The sequence below is a fragment of the Macrobrachium rosenbergii genome, chromosome 26, assembly GCF_040412425.1.
Source record: "Macrobrachium rosenbergii isolate ZJJX-2024 chromosome 26, ASM4041242v1, whole genome shotgun sequence".
NCBI lineage: Eukaryota > Metazoa > Arthropoda > Malacostraca > Decapoda > Palaemonidae > Macrobrachium > Macrobrachium rosenbergii.
In genome coordinates, this window is record NC_089766.1 from 1582837 (window position 1) to 1608507 (window position 25671).

The following is a 25671-nucleotide window of genomic DNA, read 5'->3' on the forward strand; positions in this document are numbered from 1 at the left end:
AGATTATAAATGAAGTATAATGTGTATATTGAAAAATTTTAAAAACAAAAGTAAATAATTACCATAAAGTCGTACTTGTTTTGATTGGTCAAGTGAATGAAAAACTTTGGCTGTGAAATTTTTTCATGCCAGGAAAAAAACTCTGTCCACTGATGGTAAAAGGAGGGAGAGAGAGAGAGAGAGAGAGAGAGAGAGAGAGAGAGAGAGAGAGAGAGAGAGAGAGAGAGAGGAGGTGAATCTTTGATGACTTGTCGTCCAGATAATATCTCCACCTCATAGCTTCTAAAATCAACAAGAGAGAGAGAGAGAGAGAGAGAGAGAGAGAGAGAGAGAGAGAGAGAGAGAGAGAGAGAGAGTCTAAACACATCAGCATCTCCCTCTCCCTCCCTAACAAGTCGCAATAAGCGACATAACGACAAAGACAAAACCCACAAAGATGACCTTTGCATATACCTTTTACAGGTAAACTAATTAACCTGAATTTCCGTCACTACATTAACGGGACGTAGGGGAGTTTCGGAGTTGACAAATGGCCTCGTTACTCACAACAAAGGACCTCGTTAAGTACAGCAAAGATGAGTTAAAACTAAGTTACTATCTGAGGTATAACTAGATCTTGTCTTATTCCCCAGGTAACCTACACGTGGCTAAACTCAGGTGCAGACTGGCTCCGCTGAACTGATTAGTGACGTTCGCTTAAACGGGTTTTTTTTTCAAGCTCACCTGAGGATGATGACTTTGACAGATGGCCCAGGGATGCCCTTGAATATGCTGGAGGCGTTGAGATGGCATCTTCCGTAGATGACGTTTCCGTTGACCTGTCAATCAAAAAATAAATTAGAAATTTCTAATGATAATAATAATAATAATAATAATAATAATAGGTTCTAAATCTGTGAAAGCAAATTTTACCTATATATAAATAAATGTACATACATGTATACATCATACATGTATATGTATATATTTAATACATTTATATATATATAAATTTATTATATATATATAATATATAATTTTGTAAGGGGAAAATATAGGTAAAATATTAACCTTAAGTTTTAATTTTTCATGCTTATATATTATACGTACATAAATACACAATATATATACACACACACAATATACGTGCATATACAAAATACACACACACAACATACGCATATTTACAAATATGTTTTTGCATGGACCTACGTCATCAACTAACTTATCTACAACAAATTAAGCAAAAACAAGACCAGTTATATATACAAATACACTGGACAATCGCGTCCCTAAATACCCCACTACAAAATCCGTAAGCTACAGAATCGTGTAGTGCTACATTAAATAAAAACAGTTACGTAACCGTTTTCTATTCATATTTAAACGAGTCTCCCCTACGACGCCCGTTTTCTTTGTTTTGGTATGGAAGGGGCCCGCTCTGACGAGTATACTTCAGAGAGAAAACGTATTTAAATGAGAGAGAGAGAGAGAGAGAGAGAGAGAGAGAGAGAGAGTTGATTGACAATTTCTTGGCGATCAGAACGGCCGGCGATAGACGTGCTAAGTGAGTCACGATTGAGAATTGAGAGAGGAAATTGCGAGTGGAGAGAGAGAGAGAGAGAGAGAGAGAGAGAGAGAGAGAGAGAGAGAGAGAGAGAGAGAGAGAGATAAATATTATATATAATATATAATATATATATTAAATATATAAATATATATTAAATATATATATATATATACTTATAAACATATATATATAAATATATATATATATATATATATATATATATATATATATATATATATATATATATATATATATATATATATATATATAAAATATATATATATGCGCGTGCGCGTTCGCGCAATTTCACGTGCATATGTATTTGAGCGCGGGCGCGTCTGAACTGCTTAAAAACATGAACTCAAAAAACAAATGACTCAAATTAATTTCATTTGCAGTTAAAAAAAAACTAAAGTAAACATATAAGATTTTTTTTAACCTAAATTCAAATGAACGAAATTAAATACAATACTGAGTTTGCAAACCGCATAAAATGAATTAATCGCCCGAGATAGGAACTTAATATAATAGATTATTGGTTAAGATGTTCGAAGCGTTATTTTCAATTATGTATCGAACCGGTTTCGTTATTAATACGAAACGGCTAGTCTAAGGAGGATTCGTTGTAATAATAATAATAATAATAATAATAATAATAATAATAATAATAATAATAATAATAATAATAATAAAACAATAATAGTAACAAATTAACGTGAGAGAAATTTAAAACTTTACTCAATACTCTGGACTATATCAAAATCGGTGCGCCGATTTCGACCCATCAAATCTGGGCAATAATAAAAACTCTCTCTCTCTCTCTCTCTCTCTCTCTCTCAAATTAAAGCTGATTAATATTATATATATTTGTTCCTTATCAAATATGATAAAAACCTTTAAACTCACTCTCTCTCTCTCTTTTCATTACAACTGGTATATATATATATATATATATATATATATATATATATATATATATATATATATATATATATATATATATATATATATATATTTTTACCTATTGTATCTAAAAACAAAAACAAATAAAAAAAACATTTAAAAATCAACCTCCCTACCGTCTCTCTCTCTCTCTCCCCACGTTTTATTACAACTGGAGTGTATATATGTGTCTAATTGTTTCCTTATTATATCTAAAAACAAAAATAAAAAACATTTAAAAATTCTCTCTCTCCCTCTCTCTCTCTCTCTTCCCCTTCTCATTACAACTGGAGTGTATATGTACAGTATGTCTAATTGTTTCCTTATTATATCTAAAAACAAAAATATAAAAAACCATTTAAAAATTCTCTCTCTCTCTCTCTCTCTCTCCCCTTTTCCCAATTACAGCCCGGGGCAATTCCATTTTCACAAAGGACCATTCGACTGCCCAATCGACGAGAGGAATTGTCTCCCGGACGATTCAGCAAGTGAATTCGACTCACAAGAAAGATCTTTTTAACCCAGACGACTTAAATGTCCTTATATCTGCCAGGAATTACATTCTCTGCACGGAATTACATTCCCTGCGCCAGTGAATTACATTGGGCGAGTTACATTTAACGAGTGGAGCGTCGGAATTATTTCCGGGTGGCCTGTGAGGGTTTTGTGAGACATCCCATTAACTTTGGAGAGAATAGTTACGTTGAAATTACATTTTACTTGGCGGGAGTGTGAATTATATTTATATATATATTCGAAGAGTTGTCTTTACACAAATTATATTTTTTGTGAGACATTATATTAACTTTGGCGAGAATAGTTCCGTTGAAATTACATTTTACTTGGCGGGAGTGGGAATAATTATTATATCGAAGTTTAAAGGGGTTTCTGAATGCGAATTACATTTTTTGTCAGTTCTCAAATTTACATTCCAAACTCTTACAATAAATAACAGTAAGCAGGGTATTAATAAAATAAATAATAGTATAAATAACAAAAACAAAGCTCAATAAATACAAAACACACTTGAAATAATATACAAACAACATCCAGTCAGAATGTAAAAAAAAACAAAAGAAACACGTTACCAAAACAACTGACATAACCACAGCTAAAATTAGATAGGATACCCTTACCAAACCACTGACATATATACACCTAAAATTAGATAAGCTACCCTTGCCAAACCACTGACATACACACACCCCAAATTAGATAGGCTACGTTCCTCACCTCGAGAATCTCGTCTCCGACGCGGAGGCGGCCATCTTTGAAGGCGTTCCCGTTAGGGTTGAGACCGCAGATGAACGCGGACATCATGGTGCGGTCTTTGTTACCGGCCAGGGAGATGCCCAGGCCATTAGCACCCTTCTGGAGATCCACCAGGATCACCTCGCCCTTCAGGTCGCCATACTTCTTCTGGATTTTCTCTGAGGGAGAGAAAGAAAAATGTGGACATTAGTGGAGGGGTTCGTTTTGTGCTGGTGGTGGTGGTGGTGGTGGAGGAGGAGGTGAAAATGATGATGATGTTTGTGATTTTGTTGGTGATAATGAATGTTGGGGATTTTGGGGATTGCATGATGGTTCCCCTCGTAGGTGGAACCGGTTAGGTGTGGATCAGGATAAAATGGGTATTATTTACATACACAAACAGCGTCCACCAAGAGTCTCTCTCTCTCTCTCATCATAAATAAATGATTGCATTGGATAAATACCACAAAGATTTGTTATGATGAAAAGTATTTTATTTCTATAGAGGAACCTTTTAAATAATAATAATAATAATAATAATAATAATAATAATAATAATAATAATAATAATAATAATAATAATAATAACATATCTTCAGGTTCCCTTACTTTCCTCCAAGTGAGGAGAGATAGCAAGAGGTAGTAGAGGAACTTTTCTCTTCCTCCTACTCCTCCTCCTCCTCCTTCTTCTTCTTCTTCCACTCCCTCTTCATTTAAGAGTTAACTGTCCCCTGTGCCTTAATTAGGGAGTCCTGTGGGTAAGCAACCCCTCCTCCCCGCTCCCTCCCCCTCCCCCTCCCTTATTTTATAGGTCCCCTATTTTAAGGGGGAAGCCATCGTCCCATTTTTATGCCCGAGTCTTCAAGGAGATGGGTCGGAAGGATATGCACAAGGATATTCCCAAATATTCTGGAGGATATTCAGAAGGAGAAGGATATGAGGATATTCCTGAATATTCTGGAGGATATTTCCAAAGACATTCAGGGAGATATACAGGAGGATATTCCCAAGGATATTTAGAATGATGATATTCCCAAGTATAATCAGAAAGTTATGGATGCTCAAAAGATATTCCCAAAGATATTCAGGAAGACATTCAGAAGGATATTCCCAAGGATATTTAGAATGATGATATTTCCAAGTATAATCAGGAGATTAAGGATGCTCAAAAGGATATTCCCAAGAATATTCCCAACGATATTCAGAAGGATTTTCAGAAGGATATTACCAAGGATATTCAGGATACACACACACACACACACACACACACACATATATATATATATATAATTGCAAGGATTCTGTAGAGTAACAATGACAACAACAAAAGGAAATACAACAAAACAAAACCAACAAAAACGACGCCAAACACAAACGCATCACCAACAAGAACAAACAGAAAACAAACTCTAAGAAACAGCTTCACAAAACTCATGTTTAAACCATAGAGAGGAAGAAGTTAATTTCCATTCCTACTTATCTCTTTCCCCCAACTCTCCCCATACCCCCACCCCTACCTATCCCCTAAATAGGGATTACTTCCCCTTCCCCGCTTCAACTAGACCCTAAAAGGGAAGTCCCTGGCCCCACATAACCCCCCCTTTCCAAATAACTTTGTTCCCGCAGTAACTTTGCTAATTACAGTAACTTTTGAATTGTCATGTGGTATGGAGAACAAGTGGTCCTGTTTGTGCGTTTGTCTGTCTTCCTGTTTATTGTTACAACAACAAACAAGAAAACAACAACAAATAACTAAAATTACTATCACTACTACTACTTCTAATAATAGCAATAATAAACAGCAATTATGATATCAATATAACAAAAATAGTTATGACAATGTATTCTTCACTCTCTCGTGTACAAAATGTAAATAAACATAAGGACAGTCATCTTAATTACAAACAAAATGGCGGCACAGCATCCATCTTGAATTTCCATGGCTAAACTGGCTTTATTCGCTAAGAAATCTTTATAGAATTCAGACACGAGTTGACGTCATAAGCTGATATTTTTTCACAAGAAAAGGATAATCAGCCATCTTTAATTTCTTTTTCTCAACCCCCAAAAATTTTTCACAAAATGGCGTCAGATCAGCCATCTTGAATTTGCATAGCTAAACTGGCTTTATCCCATGGGAGTGCTTACAGAACAATGGGATTAGCTGAAGTCACACACTGATATTTTCCACAGAAAACACGACGATCAGCCATCTTGAATTTCTTTTTCTTAAACCCCCCAAAAATTTTTCACAAAATGGCACCAGATAAGCCACTACGAGGGCCTTCCCTGAATGAATTCTTTGTCATTACAAGAAGCCGAGAGGAGGTTATTCACACCTGCGGGCTTTCGACTCTCTTTATTTTCACAGTTTTCAAAGTGGAAGAAAAGAGAGAGAGAGAGATTAAAATGGCCCCCAAAGAAGAATGGCCAAGTGGACCAGATGAATTCACTGGGCCGTAAACCCAGAGTCAAAAGCTTTTAAATTCTTTTACTTAACCCTTGCAAAAGTATGAGGGGAGAGAGAGAGAGAGAGAGAGAGAGAGAGAGAGAGAGAGAGAGAGAGAGAGAGAGAGAGAGAGAGAGAGAGAGAGAGAGAGAGAGTTAGTGTTTTTAAATAGTAGAAAGGAGAATACAACTGTATCCCATACAGACAGTTACCCTGAATTTTCTGTGTGTGTGTGTGTGTGAGAGAGAGAGAGAGAGAGAGAGAGAGAGAGAGAGAGAGAGAGAGAGAGAGAGAGAGAGAGAGAGAGAGAGAGAGAGAGAGAGAGTTTTCTTCAAATAGTAAAAGGAGAATATTAATGTTTTCTCTACATCTACAGAGGGGTATCCTAAAATTCTGAGAGAGAGAGAGAGAGAGAGAGAGAGAGAGAGAGAGAGAGAGAGAGAGAGAGAAAATCTTGTCTAATATTCATTAGAAAACCATTTCCCCTTTCTATTTAAGAGGAAACAAGGCGCTTGTCACTCTCGTGGTCTACTGAGAATGACAAGTTCATTATAACACTGATCATCATGTCAGGACTTTGCAACACGGATCAGCAGCTTCAAAAATTAAGATTAATGTAACCCCCCACGTACGTCTCTCTCTCTCTCTCTCTCTCTCTCTCTCTCTCTCTCTCTCTCTCTCTCTCTCTCTTTTAAACTTCAGGATAGCCTCCTGTAGAGAGAACAGTTGTTACTACTCTCTACCATTCAAGGAAAAAATTTTTTTCTCTCTCTTTCTCTCTGTCTCTTTAGAGAGAGAGAGAGAGAGAGAGAGAGAGAGAGAGAGAGAGAGAGAGAGAGAGAGAGAGAGAGAGAGAGAGAGATCAAAGGACAAAAAACCCTCCAGGTAAACGAAACACGTACAAGACTTGAAAAAAAGAGCCTTTTGGCACCCAAGTTCCTTCTTCTGAGAACTCTTTGTGGCTGGAAGACAGGTGTGGGTGTGTGTGTGTGTGTGTGTGTTGTGTGTGCGCTGTTCCAGGAAGGAGAAAGAAGGCGAGAAGAGAAGATTGGCAATGACAGAACGATCAGGGAATGCCTGGAACGGTGTGCTCTTGAAGATGGTGTCTGTCTCTCATGGAATGTCTGGAGAGGAGAATCTGGAACGGAGTGTTTTTGGAAGATAGTGTCTCGTATGGAATGTCTGGAAAGGAGAATCTGGCACGGAGTGTTTTTGGAAGATGGTGTCTCGTATGGAATGTCTGGAAAGGAGAATCTGGAACGGAGTGTTTTTGGAAATGGTCTCTCGCCTGGAAATGTCTGGAAAGGTAAATCTGGAAGGGATTTTTTTGGGGAAAATAATCTCTCGTCTCATAGAAATTCTGGAAAAGGGAATCTGGAAAGGAGAGGCCGGAAGAAATGGTTCCTCAAAAGGAGAATCTGGAACGGAGTGTCTTGGCAAGAGGGCATCTCGTCACATGGAAAGGGGAACCTGGAAAGGAGTGGCAGAAATTCCAAGCAAGGGGTTTCTGGAAGGTGTTTAGAAGGACAACCTGGAAATGAATTTCCAGACGGTATAAGCTGGAAAGGAATTCCTAGAGACAGAGAAAGTCATGTCTGGAAAGTGAATTTATGGAAGTAATCTGGAAGAGAGATACTGATATAATAGGTCTAGCAAGTAATTTCTGGAAACTATCTAGAAAAGTGCTTAGCAAGGAGTTCCAGGAAACTAGTACCTGGAAAGTCTTTGCAATCATGAAAAGTAAAGGTCTGGAAGGACTTTCTAGAAAAAAGCCTCTAGTAAATACAGGCAAGTGTTTCTGTAGAGAGAGAGAGAGAGAGAGAGAGAGAGAGAGAGAGAGAGAGAGAGAGAGAGAGAGAGAGAGAGAGAGAGAGAGAGAGCCTGGAATGAAGGATTTCTTCCAATAAATCACAAAGCAAGCCATGAAAATTAAAAGAGAGAGAGAGAGAGAGAGAGAGAGAGAGAGAGAGAGAGAGAGAGAGAGAGAGAGAGAGAGAGGACTACACAATGCCACCCACCCACACACGACCAATACCGCAATTGCGCATGAAAATCCCCACCCCACACACCTTCCCCGCCCCTCCAGCCTCACCTCCCCAATAAATAACGTAGTGGGCGATTTCCCCTCCCCCTCCTATAAAGACTAACAGCTCATCTTGAGTTACACACAAAAAAAAAAACTGAGCCTTGAATGAATAAAAACATAAAAAAACATCCCAAGGATGAATAGGACACGAGAAAAACTTTCCAAAAAAAATAAATCTTCCGCTGGACGAGCGAGCAATGAGCCCTGATAACAGAAATTGGAAATATGATGAGAGGAAAAATGTATCAGAGAGAGAGAGAGAGAGAGAGAGAGAGAGAGAGAGAGAGAGAGAGAGAGAGAGAGAGATAAGGTGAGATGGGAAGAGGGGGCGAGAGACAGATAGATGGTTTTGGGGTAAGTGAGAGAAAGATTGATGTGTGAGTGGGTGTGATGAATGTGTGTGTGTGTATGTATGCGTGTATGTATATATATATATATATATATATATATATATATATATATATATATATATATATATATATATATACAGTATATACACACAGTAACTACACCTTTCCCTGAATGGAAGTACACCTAGAAATTTAAAAAACATACTCACGGTACACTGCATTGCATAGTACACTTTCGTACACAAAACCATTTCCACAGGTGTACACAGACACACTTGACATATACAAAAGAAAAATTAAAACCACAAAAAGGTATCTCGTCATTTGCCACGAGAAAAAACTGCAGCAAAAAAAATGAAGTTTTTTTTTTTATATTTTGAAACAAAGACATCCCATTTTCTTGCCTTTTTCTCTCTCTCTCTCTCTCTCCCTACTTCTTCATACCTCACTATTCACCTCTTACCCACAATGCAGTCTCTCTCTCTCTTTCAAACTCAAACTCACTCTCTCTCTCTCTCTCTCTCTCTCTCTCTTTCAATCTCTCTCTATTTCAATCTTTCTCTCTCGCTCTCTCTCACTTTCTCTCTCAATTTCAATCTTTCTCTCTCTCTCTCTCTGTCTCTCTCATTCCCTCCCTTCCTTCCTCCAACTTCTCAATTCCTCCCTATTCACCACGTACCCACAACGCAGACTCTCTCTCTCTCTCTCTCTCTCTCTCTCTCTCTCTCTCAGCATTCCAGTCTATAGCCGTGTTTATTTTTAATTAAGCTAAAATTCCGGATGAGAGCGAATCGCCTTCATCACATTGTGCTTTCATTTCCCTTCCATAATACGACCCGCTTTCATTTCGCGGCTTTTTTTTTCTTAGCTTTCTTTTTTAGCTTTCTCTTCCTTAGAAAGAGTGGCTTTCTATTAAGATTGGTTTTCTTTCAGTGTGAATGTGATTTGATTTTTTTTTTTTTTTTGTGAAAGGGTTGAGAAACTGCTTGCATTTCGTCGCTTTCAGACGCTTTCTTTAGCTTTCTTTTCCTTAGAAAGTGTGGCTCTCTATAGAGATTGGGCTTTTCAATGCAAATGTTCTCTCGTTATTAATATTTGTAATCATGTTGGTGAGAGATGTGTTATTTCATAATTTATTCTGTCCAACAAAATCAACGTTCTCTCTCTCTCTCTCTCTCTCTCTCTCTCTCTCTCTCTCTCTCTCTCCCCTAAGCTCTTCGTTGGGAGAGTCGGTAGAGCTGTGGACTGGCACTCGCCAGGCCCGAGTTCGAGTCTCCGGCCGGCTGATGAAGAGTTAGAGGAATTTATTTCTGGTGATAGAAATTCATTTCTCGCTATAATGTGGTTCGGATTCCACAATAAGCTGTAGGTCCCGTTGCTAAGTAACCAATTGGTTCTTAGCCACGTAAAATAAGTCTAATCCTTCGGACCACCCATAGGAGAGCTGTTAATCAGCTCAGTGGCCTGGTAAAACGAAGGTACACTAAACTTTCTCTCTCTACCCAAGGTGTTTATCATCGTATACGAATGCAAATTGTTTTGTGAATAGACACATATGTATATATATGTATATATAGGAATATGTATATGTGTGCGAGTATGCATAAATGTATGTGTTTATGTATATACGTATATATGTACGTATGTATATATGTATGTATGTATGTATCCGTCAACCTCTTTCTGATGAATCCGAACTCCTTTAGAAAACCCATTATTCAATACAATAAACTTTACCATAATAAACAAACGCACACATACATCCAGTACATACAAACACACACATACACACACACACTTACACATACATACATACACACACAAAACCACGAATCTGTCCCCACAAAAACACGAGTTTTTTTCCCACTCCCAAAAACACAAGAAAAGTATTCAAAAGCAACTGTCTAAAATCTGCACTTTCGCCAACATTCAGATTTCTCCAGAGACCTCGCCACACACACATACGCACACAAACACGCCGCACAAACGTGCACAAACACGCAGGGAACAATGCCCGGGGAAACTTCAAAAGGCGTAAACAAACTACTCTTCGTTCTTTCTTGCAAGATGTAAAGCTGGTCCTTTGTTTTGTAAATGTAATATATATATATATATATATATATATATATATATATATATATATATATATATATATATATATATATATATATATATATATATAAAAACATACATCACACGTGTGCGTGGAGAGAGAGAGAGAGAGAGAGAGAGAGAGAGAGAGAGAGAGAGAGAGAGAGAGAGTGAGTCGACGTCACAGTGTAAAATGGTCAGAAAACTTTAGGCTTAACAGAGATATTAAAGAACGAAATATTCGAGAGAGAGAGAGAGAGAGAGAGAGAGAGAGAGAGAGAGAGAGAGAGAGAGAGAGAGAGAGAGAGAGAGAGAGAGAGAGAAATTTTCAGTCTTCCTGAAAAAAGAAAATTTTAAAATAATTATATTTCAATTCCCCCTTTAAAATCGTGTAACCCAAAGAGAGAGAGAGAGAGAGAGAGAGAGAGAGAGAGAGAGAGAGAGAGAGAGAGAGAGAAAGAGAGAGAGAGAGAGAATCATTCAATGTCTCGTTTCTCATTAAGTCGGCTTAGCCCAATAACTCTCTCTGCGTCTTGTTTTGCTGACTCGGCAGTGTATGTCAGTTGTATTAGTTCTCTCTCTCTCTCTCTCTCTCTCTCTCTCTGGTTTGACACGTTTTTAAGGGCAGAAACAAAATATGATTATTATATTAAAATTTTCATTTTTCAGGAAAATAGAAAACTCTCTCTCTCTCTCTCTCTCTCTCTCTCTCTCTCTCCGTATTTCCTTTATGTTGCCTCATTCCCGCTGCTTTCTTTTGTTTCTGGGACAAAATGAGAGCGTGTGCACAAACACACACACACACACACACATACACGACAAGAAAATATAAATAAAACGACATCCATTTTTTTTAACTCAACCACAACACAAACAACATAAAAACACACTACAACACAAACACAACATAAAAAACAAACGAAAACATACAAAATCAAGAATCCAGGAGACGAGAAATTAAACAAAAAAATATTTTTGTTTATCAACATACAAAAAGAAAACAAATAACCTAACTTAATCCTTTGTCCAGTGGACTGATAAACACCCATAAAAAAGGCAATGGGGGTAATGTTGAGGGGGTATGGGAAGGGGGAGAGTGGGGGCCAGGAGCCGATAAATTAAACAAAAATATTTTTGTTTATCGAAATATATATAAAAAAAATTAACCTTACTTAATTCTTATAAATACCCATACAAGAGGCAATTAGGGGTGGGGGTGGTAGGGGAAGGGGGGTAGGAGAAGGGAGAGATGTCCAAAACACCAAACTGACGACCCATCCTAATACTGCAGAGGAAGAAGAAGAAGAAGAAGAAGAAGCAGTGGCAGGAAGCCTGCAGTATGTAAACATTGAAGAGGGAGTGTGTTGGAAACATGGACTAATAATGTTTATGGGAATACGTTGGCAACACGGAGAGAGAGAGAGAGAGAGAGAGAGAGAGAGAGAGAGAGAGAGAGAGAGAGAGAGTTAAATGTCAAAGTTCAAGGAGAGAGAGAGAGAGAAATGTCAGAGAGAGAGAGAGAGAGAGAGAGAGAGAGAGAGACGAGACTAGACCGTGTGCGGGTGGTAGGGACAGATGCGGTATGAGAGAGAGAGAGAGAGAGAGAGGCCGTTCCCGACTCCCATCCTGAGGGCTATACTCTCTCGCTCTCTCTCTCTCTCTCTCTCTCTCTCTCTCTCTCTCTCTCTCTTACTCCCAAAACTTGGACACTAGCCAGTCACTACCATCCACACATACATTCATTCTCTCTCTCTCTCTCTCTCTCTCTCTCTCTCTCTCTCTCTCTCTCTCTCTCTGTTTGACAGCCATCATAAAATCCCCTTTTCCTCGTACGAACATATTGAGCTCATACACAATACAGCGGATGATGTCACAATTTCCAACTACTCTTTTATTTCCCCTATTTCGTTTTAAAGAAGAATACTATATAAACACATATATAATTATATCTCTTAATATTTAATATAATATTAAAGGTTACTCATTATATTAAGGGGATATATTTATCATAAGAGCTTATTTAAAAGCGTTGGAGGCCAGTACCAGCTAACTTTTGGGGCAAAGAATGTCTTCATTCAATTCCACTTTCAGATTTCAAGGTTTTCACCAAAAAATGTTTTTATATACTTGGTAGTCCAAGGGTTTGTTGTGCTTGACCACTGTGCTTACGTATGTGCACACGTACATATACACACAAACATTACATATAAATATATATACATATATACAAAAACATTATATATAAAATATATATATATATATATATATATATATATATAAAATATATATATATATATATATATATATATATATATATATATATATATAAATATAATTCCTAAGAGTATATTACACATCCAAGAGAATAATATCAAAACTTAAACCCCAGTAAAAGAAATATATCTGCATATGAAATCCACAGATTAAAACTTCCCATACATAAAAAAATTCCCCATACACAAAACATACCACCCCCAGAAGTCTACCTTCCACAGAAATAAATATCCCCATAACCATTCCCGCCTAATTTGCATAAAGACGACACAGAGAGAGAGAGAGAGAGAGAGAGAGAGAGAGAGAGAGAGAGAGAGAGAGAGATTTTGCATACCCTTGACATGACAGTGTATTTCAATTAGATTATGACATATGAATATGCATAGCCTTTCTAAAACTATTCCGTAATGTATAATGCTTGATAGGGAGAACTATTCTGGTGTAATGGGATGGATAGTAATAGTAATGGTATTACTAACAGGAATGGGAATAGTAGTAGGAATGGGAATAGCAATAATAATGGGAATAGCAGACTATAAGTAGAAGGTGTTTTAGGAAAAACTACAGTGCACTGTTAAGCTTTCTGTGGGGCCAAGCTGAATATTTCAGTATATTGGAGAGCCATTATAAAAGATGTATATTTCCAATAGCCGTAAATATAAGGAATATGCGAAAATGAGATTAAAACATTATAATATACAACTAAACAAAGTTAATACTCGATTTAGGACTGAAAATTATATTAGTTTCACTGTTAGACTTTGTATGTACCCAAAAAGTTGAATATTCTTAAAAGATGTATATTTCCAATAGCCGAAAACATGAGGAATATATGAGCATAACATGAAACAATAACAATATACAACTATACAATGCTAATACTTGATTTGGGAATCATAATACCAAATATACACATTTTCTATCATAAAAAACAGGTTTCACACATCATAGAAAACGGGTTTCACACATCATAGAAAACAGGTTTCACACATCATAGAAAACAGGTTTCACACATATCATAGAAAACGGGTTTACCGGCATAACCAATAACACCTTAGAATATAAACAAGAACAACAAACTGCAATAAACTGCGTAGAAACAGTAAACAATAAACGAGAACTGAATAAAGGAACTGGCAATAAACTGCATGAGAAACGGTAAACAATAAACAATGTTGCCCCCACCAACAGAAAACGGAAATGGACTACATATATGAGAACGGGGAACTCAACTAAAAATAATGGAGTTTTTCCGAACGATTTGTTTGTTTGAATGCAATTTTAACTTGCATTCTCAAAGCATTAATAAATCGATACCTACAGAAGAAGAAGAAGAAGAAGAAGAGGAGGAGGAGGAGGAGGAGGAGGAGGAGGAGGAGGAGGAGGAGGAGGAGGAGGAGGGGGAGGAGGAGGAGGAGGAGGGAAAAAAGAAGAAAAATAGAAAAAAATATTGGCCCTAATTTTGAGTAAAAAACTAACAAGAGAATAATAATAATAATAATAATAATAATAATAATAATAATAATAATAATAATAATAATAACACGTACAAAGACGCAGTCTACAAACTACAAAAACGAATAAAAAGTAAAATAAAATATATACCAATAAGATTAGTAAAAGTAGCGATAAAAAAAGGAACAGAAATAAAAAAAAAAATTTATTCTCTCATATTCACTAGATTTTCCAGACTCACTCATCCCCCACTCACCTCGTAAATCCAGCCATTTGCACCTTTGAACCTGCAGAGAGAGAGAGAGAGAGAGAGAGAGAGAGAGAGAGAGAGAGAGAGAGAGAGAGAGAGAGAGAGAGAGAGAGAGAGAGAGAGGATTTTAAATTTCAGAATTCCATCTATGTAAACATCAGATGTTTGTGTATGTATATGTGTACTGTGTGTGTGTGTGTGTGTGTGTGTGTGTGTGTGTGAGAGAGAGAGAGAGAGAGAGAGAGAGAGAGAGAGAGAGAGAGAGAGAGAGAGAGAGAGAGAGAGAGCAAAGGTGTCCATTTCAGGATGTTTGCGGATCATCTCACAGAACAAGTGGGGAGGGGGAAGGAGAGAGAGGAACCCTGCATGCGTGTTAAGGCATTTCTCTCTCTCTCTCTCTCTCTCTCTCTCTCTCTCTCTCTCTCTCTCTCCTCTTCCCAATGGCTGGGTCAATACCCTCTAGTGCTAACTCCTGGTCGCGTCTCCTTCCATTGAAGAGCGATAAAGGAACGAAATATATACGTGATATAAATATGAAAAATATATATAAATATTATTCTGATCCTGTTCAAAACCTGTTTTTAAACTGGCCTATTTCACACACCCATTCCGGTGTCAGCCTGTTAAAACGTTTTTGTTTCTCGCTAATGTTTATCCTGTATTCTCTCGCTAAAGGCCTGCATGTCGTTTTGACGTGATGGCGTCAGTACCTGATTTTAATAAATGGTGTTTGTGTGTGTATGTGTACGTATGTATGTATGTATGTGTGTATATATATATATATGTATATATTTATATATAACTTCCAAAAATCAAGCATCAAATTCTCACAAAGCAAAAGTAACGTGCTCCTTAGAGAGAGAGAGAGAGAGAGAGAGAGAGAGAGAGAGAGAGAGAGAGAGAGAGAGAGAGAGAGAGAGAGAGTCACATGAATTATGCACACTGACTAAAGGTTACGCCCTTAAAATGTACCAATATACGTCAGGACCAATACTGCCAAATACTGATGTCTAGTATATTGCTACTTCAAAACACCTAGGTAATAATAATAATAATAATAATAATAATAATAATAATAATAATAATAATAATAATAATAATAATAATAATAATAATAATAATAATATCTGGGCAAGTTTTATTCACTCACAAAATGTCTGGAGATAAGACATGGATTATTTTTAATTATCCTCCTATATAAACACATATATATACATACATATACATATTATATATGGTTATTTATATACATATGTATATAATACATACTATATATACATATATACACATATAAATATATAATATATATATATATTATACATTTATATGTGTATACATATATATATATATATATATATATATATATATATATATATATATATATATATATATATATATATATATATATATATATATATATATATATATATATATATGTAAACAATATATCTCATTAATATTATTATGATTATTATTATTATTAATACTACCACTATTATTATTATTATTATTATTATTATTATTATTATTATTATTATTATTATTATATTATTAATATCATCATTATCATCCTTGTTGTTGTTTTGGAGTCGCAGAAATGACCCCACACGCCCCCTGCGACCTAATTAGGAAGAAGGGGGGGGAGGGGAGGGGGAACCAACTACACCAAGGTTCCCCCTACCCACCTAACCCTTTCCACCCCACAAAGGACGAACTTTGGAGAGGTTACCACTCCAAATGGACCAACGCTTCGCCGCCTGAGGCCATAGTTTACCGAATACATTGGGGCGGGCCAGCCATTATGGCTTCCTTGGAGACTCCCCTCCCCCCCTTCTCCTCCTTTCCTGCCTCTGAAGGGAGGAGGAAGTGAGGAGGAAGACAGGAGGAAGAGGGGGGGAGAGAGAGGAGGATGAAGGGACGAAGGAGGGAGGAAGAGAAAGGGAGGAAAAGGGGAGGAAAAAGGGAGGAAGAAGAGAGGAGGAAGGGAGGAAGAAGGGAGGAAGAAGGGAGGAGGAAGGGAGGAAAAAGGGAGGAGGAAGAGAGGAAGAAGAGAGGAAGGGAGGAGGAAGGGAGGAAGAAGGGAGGGAGGAAGAAGAGAGGAGGGAGAGGAAGGGAGGAAGAAAGGAGGAGAAATAGAGGAAGAAGACAGAAGGAAGGGAGGAGGAAGTGAGGAGGAAGAGAGGAGGAAGTGAGGAAGAAGGGAGGAGGAAGATAGAAGGAAGGGATGAAGAAGGGAGGTAGAATGGAGGAGGAAGAAAGACCTGAATCTTTCGTAGGTCTATAATTATCTTGTTCTCTTTCTTATTCTTCTTATCTCGGAGCTATTCTATTCTAATCCTCTTCTTTCTTATTCCGGAGTTATTCTATTCTATTCCTCTTCCTTCTTATCCCGGAGCTATTCTATTCTATTCTAATCCTCTTCCTTCTTATTCCAGAGTTATTCCATTGTTCTTTGTTCTCCTTCGAGACGAGAATGTCTCGTCTTCGAATCGAGAATGATTTGGTGGAGAAATATTTCTTCAAGCTTTATATTTCTTGGTTGAGAATTTTAGTTTTCTGTAAAAGAAAACTATTGTGCCGGCTTTGTCTGTCCGTCCGCCCTCAGATCTGAAAAACTGCTGAGGAGGCTAGAGGGCTGCAAATTGGTATGTTGATCATCCACCCTCCAATCATCAAACGTACCAAATTGCAGTCCTCTAGCCTCAGTAGTTTTTATTTAATTTAAGGTTAAAGTTAGCCATGATCGTGCTTCTGGCAACGATATAAGATAGGCCACCACCGTGCCGTGGTTAAAGTTTCATGGGCCGCGGCTTCAAGAACCCTCTTATTTCACTTCACGATCGTTGGGGAACAAATTTGAACAAGATCGGTTTCATGACTTATTTTTGGAATTATTACAAAAACAACTGTAGGTTACATAAATAAACCTACACAGTGACAAACTATTTATCAAACCCTTACAGTTATTTAGCAAGCACCATTAGTCACTTTTCGTAATAATGCTTCCACACGCAAGCATATGACGTCATGACAGCACTGAGTTAATTTACTAAAATCGGCCCTTCGAAAAACAGAGAATATCACTGAATGGAAAGCAAAAAACATTAAGATTCCAGCTTTCATTTCACCATATTTCGAAAATCGACAATCACGTCCTGATTACGAGGTGCTCGTTGTATCAGAAGTCCTCACAAAAGTTCCTGAAAACACAAATAAACACACACAAACAACCAAGATCTCCCCATCTTCCCAAACAACCATGAATTATTCTTTTGTGTCCATATTTTTTCCTCCTGAAGAGAAGACTAATAAACTCCCCTCTTCCCTCCACATTCATCTAAAAATCCCTCAGGTACGTAGGAGGAATTCGGATATAGGACCAGTCACAATCTTCCCTTAGTCTCTTTCACTTACTGTTCATCTTTTTATTATTTTTTTCTCGAATGCTACAAAAAAATGTGGAGCCTTCTATTCCTTGAAAATTCTATGGAAAATGTTCACTCCATACTTCTCAAGAGGGCTTTTAGAGAGAGAGAGAGAGAGAGAGAGAGAGAGAGAGAGAGAGAGAGAGAGAGAGAGAGAGAGAGAGAGAGAGAGAGAGAGAGAGAGAGAGAGAGAGATGCGTGCTATTGTTTTCTTACAAAATACTTCTCAAATTGTTACAATGATATGCACTTCCCTTGTCCAATAAGTCTATGGTATTCAAATGAATCCTATCTTGTTCTGTGTATAAGTATGTATGTATGTATGGAACAAGTTAATGATTTATATCAATTGTCGTAGCTTTAGTTTTCACACAGAAACGTTCAGGAGAATGGGAACTTAATTATAATTTATTTTTGTTCCATATGTTTATAATAATAATAATAATAATAATAATAATAATAATAATAATAATAATAATAATAAATAATAATAATAAATCTTTCAGACTTCCCTCAAAAATAAGCGATCTTATTTCCCCTTCTCCTCCGCAAACCGCGAAGAAGTGGAACCAAGTACCATAAGATCCCTCTCTCCCATTCAAAGCCTCGACAAAAAGAAGAAGAAGAAGAAAAGAAGGAGAAATTCTCCATAAAACCTCACGATCAATTGTTGGGGGGGAGGAGGAGGGGGAGGAACCCATGACAGTTTTCCCCACCATAATCCTCGTCAGCCAAGTAAAAAAAAAAAAAAAAAAAAAAAAAAAAAAGGTAAAAAAAAGGCCATGGATTCTCTCCTCCTTGCAATTGCCATTTCGGTGACAAGAATGGATACCTTCTGGCCGATTTTTCCGCGCCATTCGGACAGATTTGACCGCCATCTTGGAACGCCCATGCTCCTCGGCGGCGGCGGCGACTCGTCCCCAAAAAACGTGATGCGAAGCGGAAATTGCAGCAGACTGCAGGAGTCGGTTTTCAGTGGCAATGGCCGTGGACTCGGAAAATGAGATGAGAATGGGGAATGTCTCAGAGAATTAGGAGGTAATGAGATGAAAAGAAACAGTTAACCCACTTTCAGAAGAGAATTAGAAGGTAAGATGAAAAGGAACAGTTAACCCACTCTGAGAAGAGAATTAGAAGATAATGAGATGAAAAGGAAAAGTTAACCCACTTTGAGAAGAGAATTAGGAGGTAAGATGAAAAGAAACAGTTAACCCACTTTGAGAAGAGAATTAGAAGGTAAGTTGAAAAGGAACAGTTAACCCACTCTGAGAAGAGAATCAGAAGTAAGATAAAAAGGAACAGTTAACCCACTTTGAGAAGAGAATTAGAAGATGAAAAGAAACAGTTAACCCACTTTGAGAAGAGATCACCGAGCCATTACATAGATAAAGAGAAAGGAATTCTCAAGTTCCATCAAACTCATAAATCTTCGTTATCCACTCCACAAAGACCAAAAGCCACTGCCTCTCCTGTCCCCCCATTCCAGAATGAATTAACCCACTACATCTGGTCAGTAAACGGCTGGGTGACCGCGATTATAAGGCAAAGACACGGAACTAACCCACTCAACCCAAACCTTGACTCGACGCTTTTAGGAATCTGTAGCAGATCTTGAAGAGAACGAAGTCAGGGAGAAAGGGTCACAATAAGACCCATCAAGTGAAATGTAACGTTTCGCGCGTCCCTTGAAGAATGGAGAGACCTCCTGAATCTTATTTCACATCTGGGTCGTAAAACCGAAAAGTGGGTCCTCTTGATGGGGGTCGAGAAATGTAGTCCAAGGAAATTGAGGGATTTCTTGTTGGGAACTCTACTGAAAAATACGGTAGGTTTAGGAGGGTAGTTTGTCTCTCTCTCTCTCTCTCTCTCTCTCTCTCTCTCTCTCTCTCTCTCTCTCTCTCTCTCTCTCTCTCTCTCTCTTATATCTATCCTTTTCGTCCTTTTCGTACTGAGGCTAGAAGGCTGGAATTTGGGATGTTTGATGATTGGAGGGTGGATGATCAATATACTAATTTGCAGCCCTCTAACCTCAGTAGTCTTTAAGATCTGAGGCCGGACAGAAAAAAGTGCGGACAGAATAAAGTGCGGACAGAAAAAAGTGCGGACAGAATAAAGTGCGGACGGACAGAAAAAGCCAGCAAAACAGTTTTCTTTTAAAGAAAACTAAAAATTGGTGTAAAATCATTCAAAATATATCCAGATAACCAAAGGACCATGTCAGCTGGACTCCCCCCACCCCGTACGGCCATAAGGATTTCCCCCATAATAACCAACTCCCCTCCCTCCCCTTCCCCTCCACCCATCCTCCACCTTGGACAATACTTTTTCCAGAGCCCTCCTCTCGCCCGTCGCTTAAAGAACGGAGAGAGAGAGAGAGAGAGAGAGAGAGAGAGAGAGAGGCGGAATCTTGTTCCCATCAGGATCGTAAAACCGAAAAGTGGTTCCTCTCGATCAGTTCAAGAAATGTACTTGAAGAATTGAGTAGCCTTTCTTTTAGAAACTACTGGAATCTAGACTGGGCAGGGCTCTCTCTCTCTCTCTCTCTCTCTCTCTCTCTGTGTGTGTGTGTGTGTGTGTGTGTGTGTGTGTGTGTGTGTGTGTGTGTGTGTGCGCGCGCGCGCGCGCCACTGTACACTGCGTATGTAAATGAAATAACATGTTAGACATTTACTATAAAGCTCGCTCTCTCTTTCTCTCTCTCTCTCTCTCTCTCTCTCTCTCTCTCTCTATGCTACTGTACATTGAGTATGTATATGATATAACATATTAAACATGTACTATAAATCTCTCTCTCTCTCTCTCTCTCTCTCTCCCTCCCTCTCTGCCACTGTACTTTATGTATATGAAATAGCATATAAAACATGTACTATAAATTCTCTCCCCCCCCCCTCTCTCTTTCTGCGACTGTACACTGGGTATGTATATGAAATTAATATATTAAACATGTACTATAAATATCTCTCTCTCTCTCTCTCTCTCTCTCTCTCTCTCTCTCTCTCTCTCTCTCTCTCTCCCACCCCCCAGTGCTAACGTGTATGTATATGAAACAACATACTCTCTCTGTATGACTATATTTGGGTAAGTAAATGAACCAACACAATATATATATGTACTATAACACAAAAACAAATAGCAAAAGATCTATAGCCAGAAAACAACAGAAACAAAAGACCAATACAAACAAGAGCACAAAAAACGAAATAAACAAAAACACCAAACAAAACCCAGAGCCCAAAAGCCGCCATGACACGTAACAAGCACCTCTCCCGAAAAAAAAGCAAACAAGGCGAATTAAGGAAAAGGCTACCTTGGGTCACTCGAGGCTAGTTGGACCCAAACACACAAACGCACAAAAACACTCACAAACACACACAAACCCTCACACACCTCCTTCAGTCGGCAATCTTGCAATAATCCCTCATTTAATATTTCCCTTTATATTTCTACTATGGCTGCCCCAAATTAATGCTGGAAGTCTCAATTTTAATTATCTTTCTGACCCTCGCCAAATTTGGGAAAAAGGCCCACCCTCATCCCTTTCCTCAAACGCGTCTAATTGGAATTCCTTCGCCCATATGAGACCAGTGAGGGTTGCAGCCGCATCTCTCTCTGGATAAATAACAAAAGAAAATCGTCCTGGATCTCTGTAGCCACGCCCCTCTGAAGCGAAACGATGATTGAAATCAACATTAACAATTCTCTCCATTATCATACGATATGCCTTTCCTAACTCACTCTCTCTCTCTCTCTCTCTCTCTCTTCTATTAAAATGGTAAGCACTTGCCTTTCCTCGGCGCTCATACGAGAAGCCTTTGTTCCCGAGACCAAGGCACCGCCACAGACACACACACACGCACAAACACACACACACACTGTTTTCTTATGCTAATCTGGCTCTTAATAAAGCTGTCAAATTAAGGAGACGTCTCTCTCTCTCTCTCTCTCTCTCTCTCTCTCTCTCTCTCTCTCTCTCTCTCTCTCTCTCTCTCTCTCTCTCTCTCTCTCTCTCTCTCTCTCTCATTTACCTACGTTCTCCAGTGCCTCACCTTGCTTCGTACCTCACGAGCTGAGGGGAAAACGTTTATCTCACTTTCTCACTTTCAAAAGTTCCTCAGTATCTCAATATTTTGTTTCTCAGTCTCAAGAGGTGTGAGAGGTTACCAAACCTCAACTCCTCATATTCCTACCCTCATTTAAATACTTGTTTCCTTCCTCAAACTCACAAGCTGTGAGGTAAGCAAACCTCTTTTCCTCATTTTCCTAACCTCATTTAAATACTTATTTCCTTCCTGAACCTCACAAGATGTCAGGTAAGCAAACCACATTTCCTCATTTTCCTAACCTCATTTAAAAACTAACTCCGTTCCTCAACCTCACAAGATGTGAGGTACGCAATCCTCATCTCCTCAAAAAAACCTTTCCTTCACTGTCCCTCATAATGGTGTAAACACCTCCCACTACCTCTCACCCATTCTTCTCACGCTCTCACTCTTTTTACCTCGGGAGATGAGAGGAAAGCTAAATAAACATCCAGAGACGAGAGGTTGAGAGATGATTATATAGACAGAGGAAGAATATACCCTAGGAAGAAAATACAGGGAAGAAAATAAAGGGAAGATAAAACCCTATGAATAAAATAGAGGGAAGAAAATACCATAGGGAGAAAATACAGGGAAGAAAATAGAGGGAAGATAAAACCCCATGAATAAAATAGAGGGAAGAAAATACCCTAGGGAGAAAACACAGGGAAGAAAATAGAGGGAAGGTAAAACCCCATGAATAAAATAGAGGGAAGAATATACCCTAGGGAGAAAATACAGGGAAGAAAATAGAGGGAAGATAAAACCCTATGAATAAAATAGAGGGAAGAATATATCCTAGGGAGAAAACAGAGAAGAATAAACCTCGGAAGAAAATAGAGGGAAAATACCCTAGGAAGAATATATTCTAATAACAAAATACCCTAGATCCTAAGAATAAAATAGCCTAAGACAATAGCCTAGGAAGAAAATATCATAAAAAGAAAATAGCCTGAGAAGAAAATAACCTAAGAAAAATACAACCTAAGAAGAAAATACGATAAGAAAATACCCCAGGAAGAAAATACCCTAGATTAACAATACCATATTTCCCTTCCTTCGTTACATAGAAAAGGCAAAATGAAACAAACAAAAGGGGAGGAAATAAATGCAAGACCAAACAATAAAGAAGAAATTACTCAAGCTCAGGTAAGGCACGTACAACAGGTAAGGATGAAATGATTAAATAAGGACTTTGCAGGGTACAAGGGGACGAAACACGGGAAATGGATTTCAAAATGTCAAAGGCCGTGTTTGAGGTGCATAGCGGAGCATGCCGAGAGAGAGAGAGAGAGAGAGAGAGAGAGAGAGAGAGAGAGAGAGAGAGAGAGAGCCCTGTCATGGAGAGTAATGAGAAGAGAGAGAGAGAGAGAGAGAGAGAGAGAGAGAGAGAGAGAGAGAGAGAGAGAGAGAGAGAGAGAGAGAGAGAGAGAGAGAGAGAGAGAGCTCTTATCCTGTCATGGAGAGTAATGAGAAAGGTGTGTCTGCTTGTGGGTGTCTTTTTGAGAGAGAGAGAGAGAGAGAGAGAGAGAGAGAGAGAGAGAGAGAGAGAGAGAGAGAGAGAGAGAGAGATTGTTATCCTGTCATGGAGAGTAATGAGAAAGAAAGGTGTCTGCATGTGGGTGAGAGAGAGAGAGAGAGAGAGAGAGAGAGAGAGAGAGAGAGAGAGAGAGAGAGAGAGAGAGAGAGAGAGAGAGACTCTTATCCTCTCATGGAGAGTGATGAGAGAGAAAGGCGTGTATGCAAGCAGGTGTGGGTTTGAGAGAGAGAGAGAGAGAGAGAGAGAGAGAGAGAGAGAGAGAGAGAGAGAGAGAGAGCACACAAAACGATAATGAAAGGCAAATATGACAGCGGAGGGACGTGGATAAAATGACAAAAAAAAAAAAAAACTAACAGAAATATTATCTTTCCATATTACGCAACTAGCGGGGAAGATATGAATTTCATATAGAGTTCATAAGAACTATCTTGATTTCAAATCCTTGATAATACGTCTAATTTGATAAGTCTTTAGGGAACAAATAAATAATATATATCTAATCTAATAAGGCATTAGGGAACTAGTACATACATGAATTTCAATAAACTTCGAGAGAAAATAATTTACTCTATACATTTTGTGTAAACTCCCACATTCCTTGTGTCACCTATTTCAATAATTATAAAGCTACAATAATATTCTAGTTTCTCCAGAAATATCACAGATGACGTATAAGACAATATAAAAAATAATTTCATTTTAAAATAAAGTAAATTCAAAATTATAATTATCTAAATTTACACGGCTACTGTCTCTTGTAATACATATCAACTGGCTCTAATCTTTATCAAATTTCAATATCACCATAATTAAAAGCCTATTTAATATTGATTTTAAAATATTATTAAAATTTTAAAGACCTACATAATGCCATCTAGAATACAGAGGAGATCACATTTTATTTAAATTACCAATAATACGATAATGTTAATTTCATCTTTAAAAATGAGCAAACAACCAAACTGACTCACGGAATTATACGCGATTGATAAACTCTACGGACAGAGCTTGCCACATTTCACATTTCACTTGCCTACCATTTGCCATAAGCCATCAAAGTCACTCTACAGTTCTAAATCCCTTCAAGCATGGAAAATCCGTGTTCAGCGTCAAAGTCTCTCTCTCTCTCTCTCTCTCTCTGGGTAATTTTCTCTCCTGATACTTGGTTTTATAGAACTTTAAGCAAAGATTAAAAATTACTGAAATATTCATTTTTTAGTATGACCACGGGTTTTAATTTTAAGGAAATATTATCAAAATCCAAATCTCTCTCTCTCTCTCTCTCTCTCTTAAACCAGCCACTGAGCACCAGACTCCACGAAAATCCCCATTACCGAAATTGACGGAGGGACCAGCCGGAAGTCCCGTTGTAATAATTCAACGTCTATAAACGCTACGTCATTCTCAATATTCATAACGCTAATTCGATGTGTCAGATGTGACACCAGCACTCAAATGCGTATCGTCAATTAAAAGCAATTAGGAATAAAATATATAGAGTGTTAATATATATGTTATATGCATGATGTTTCGGTGATGTGGTCAAATTCTGATATTTTCGAGAATGCACTTACATGGGTGAGGTGGCCGGAATGTCAATGAGCTCATATCATAATTGAAAATGAACTATTATTATTATTATTATTATTATTATTATTATTATTATTATTATTATTATTATTATTATTATTATGATTAACGATAACAATCTTGCAGTATCTGATTATTACAGGACAATAAAAAACGGTAGAATAAATGATTAAAAATAAAAAAGAAAATGCAAAAGATATATAATTATTATTCTTAATGATAACATCACAGTATTAAATTATTAAAGAACAATACACAACTGTTGAAAACTATCTAAGATCTGATATGCTCCAAAAAAAACTAAATACAATAAAAAGCATTATAAAAAACTACTAATGCC

General features: G+C 37.7%; 1 protein-coding gene across 1 annotated transcript in view; it reads right to left on the minus strand.

The window, feature by feature from the left end:
* LOC136852679 (multiple PDZ domain protein-like) overlaps positions 1–25671 on the minus strand; it is a 1083224-nt gene that overhangs the window by 106527 nt on the left and 951026 nt on the right. Inside the window, 2 exon segments of the mRNA XM_067127591.1 lie at positions 724–818; positions 3725–3921. Coding sequence (XP_066983692.1) covers positions 724–818; positions 3725–3921 — 292 coding nt within the window.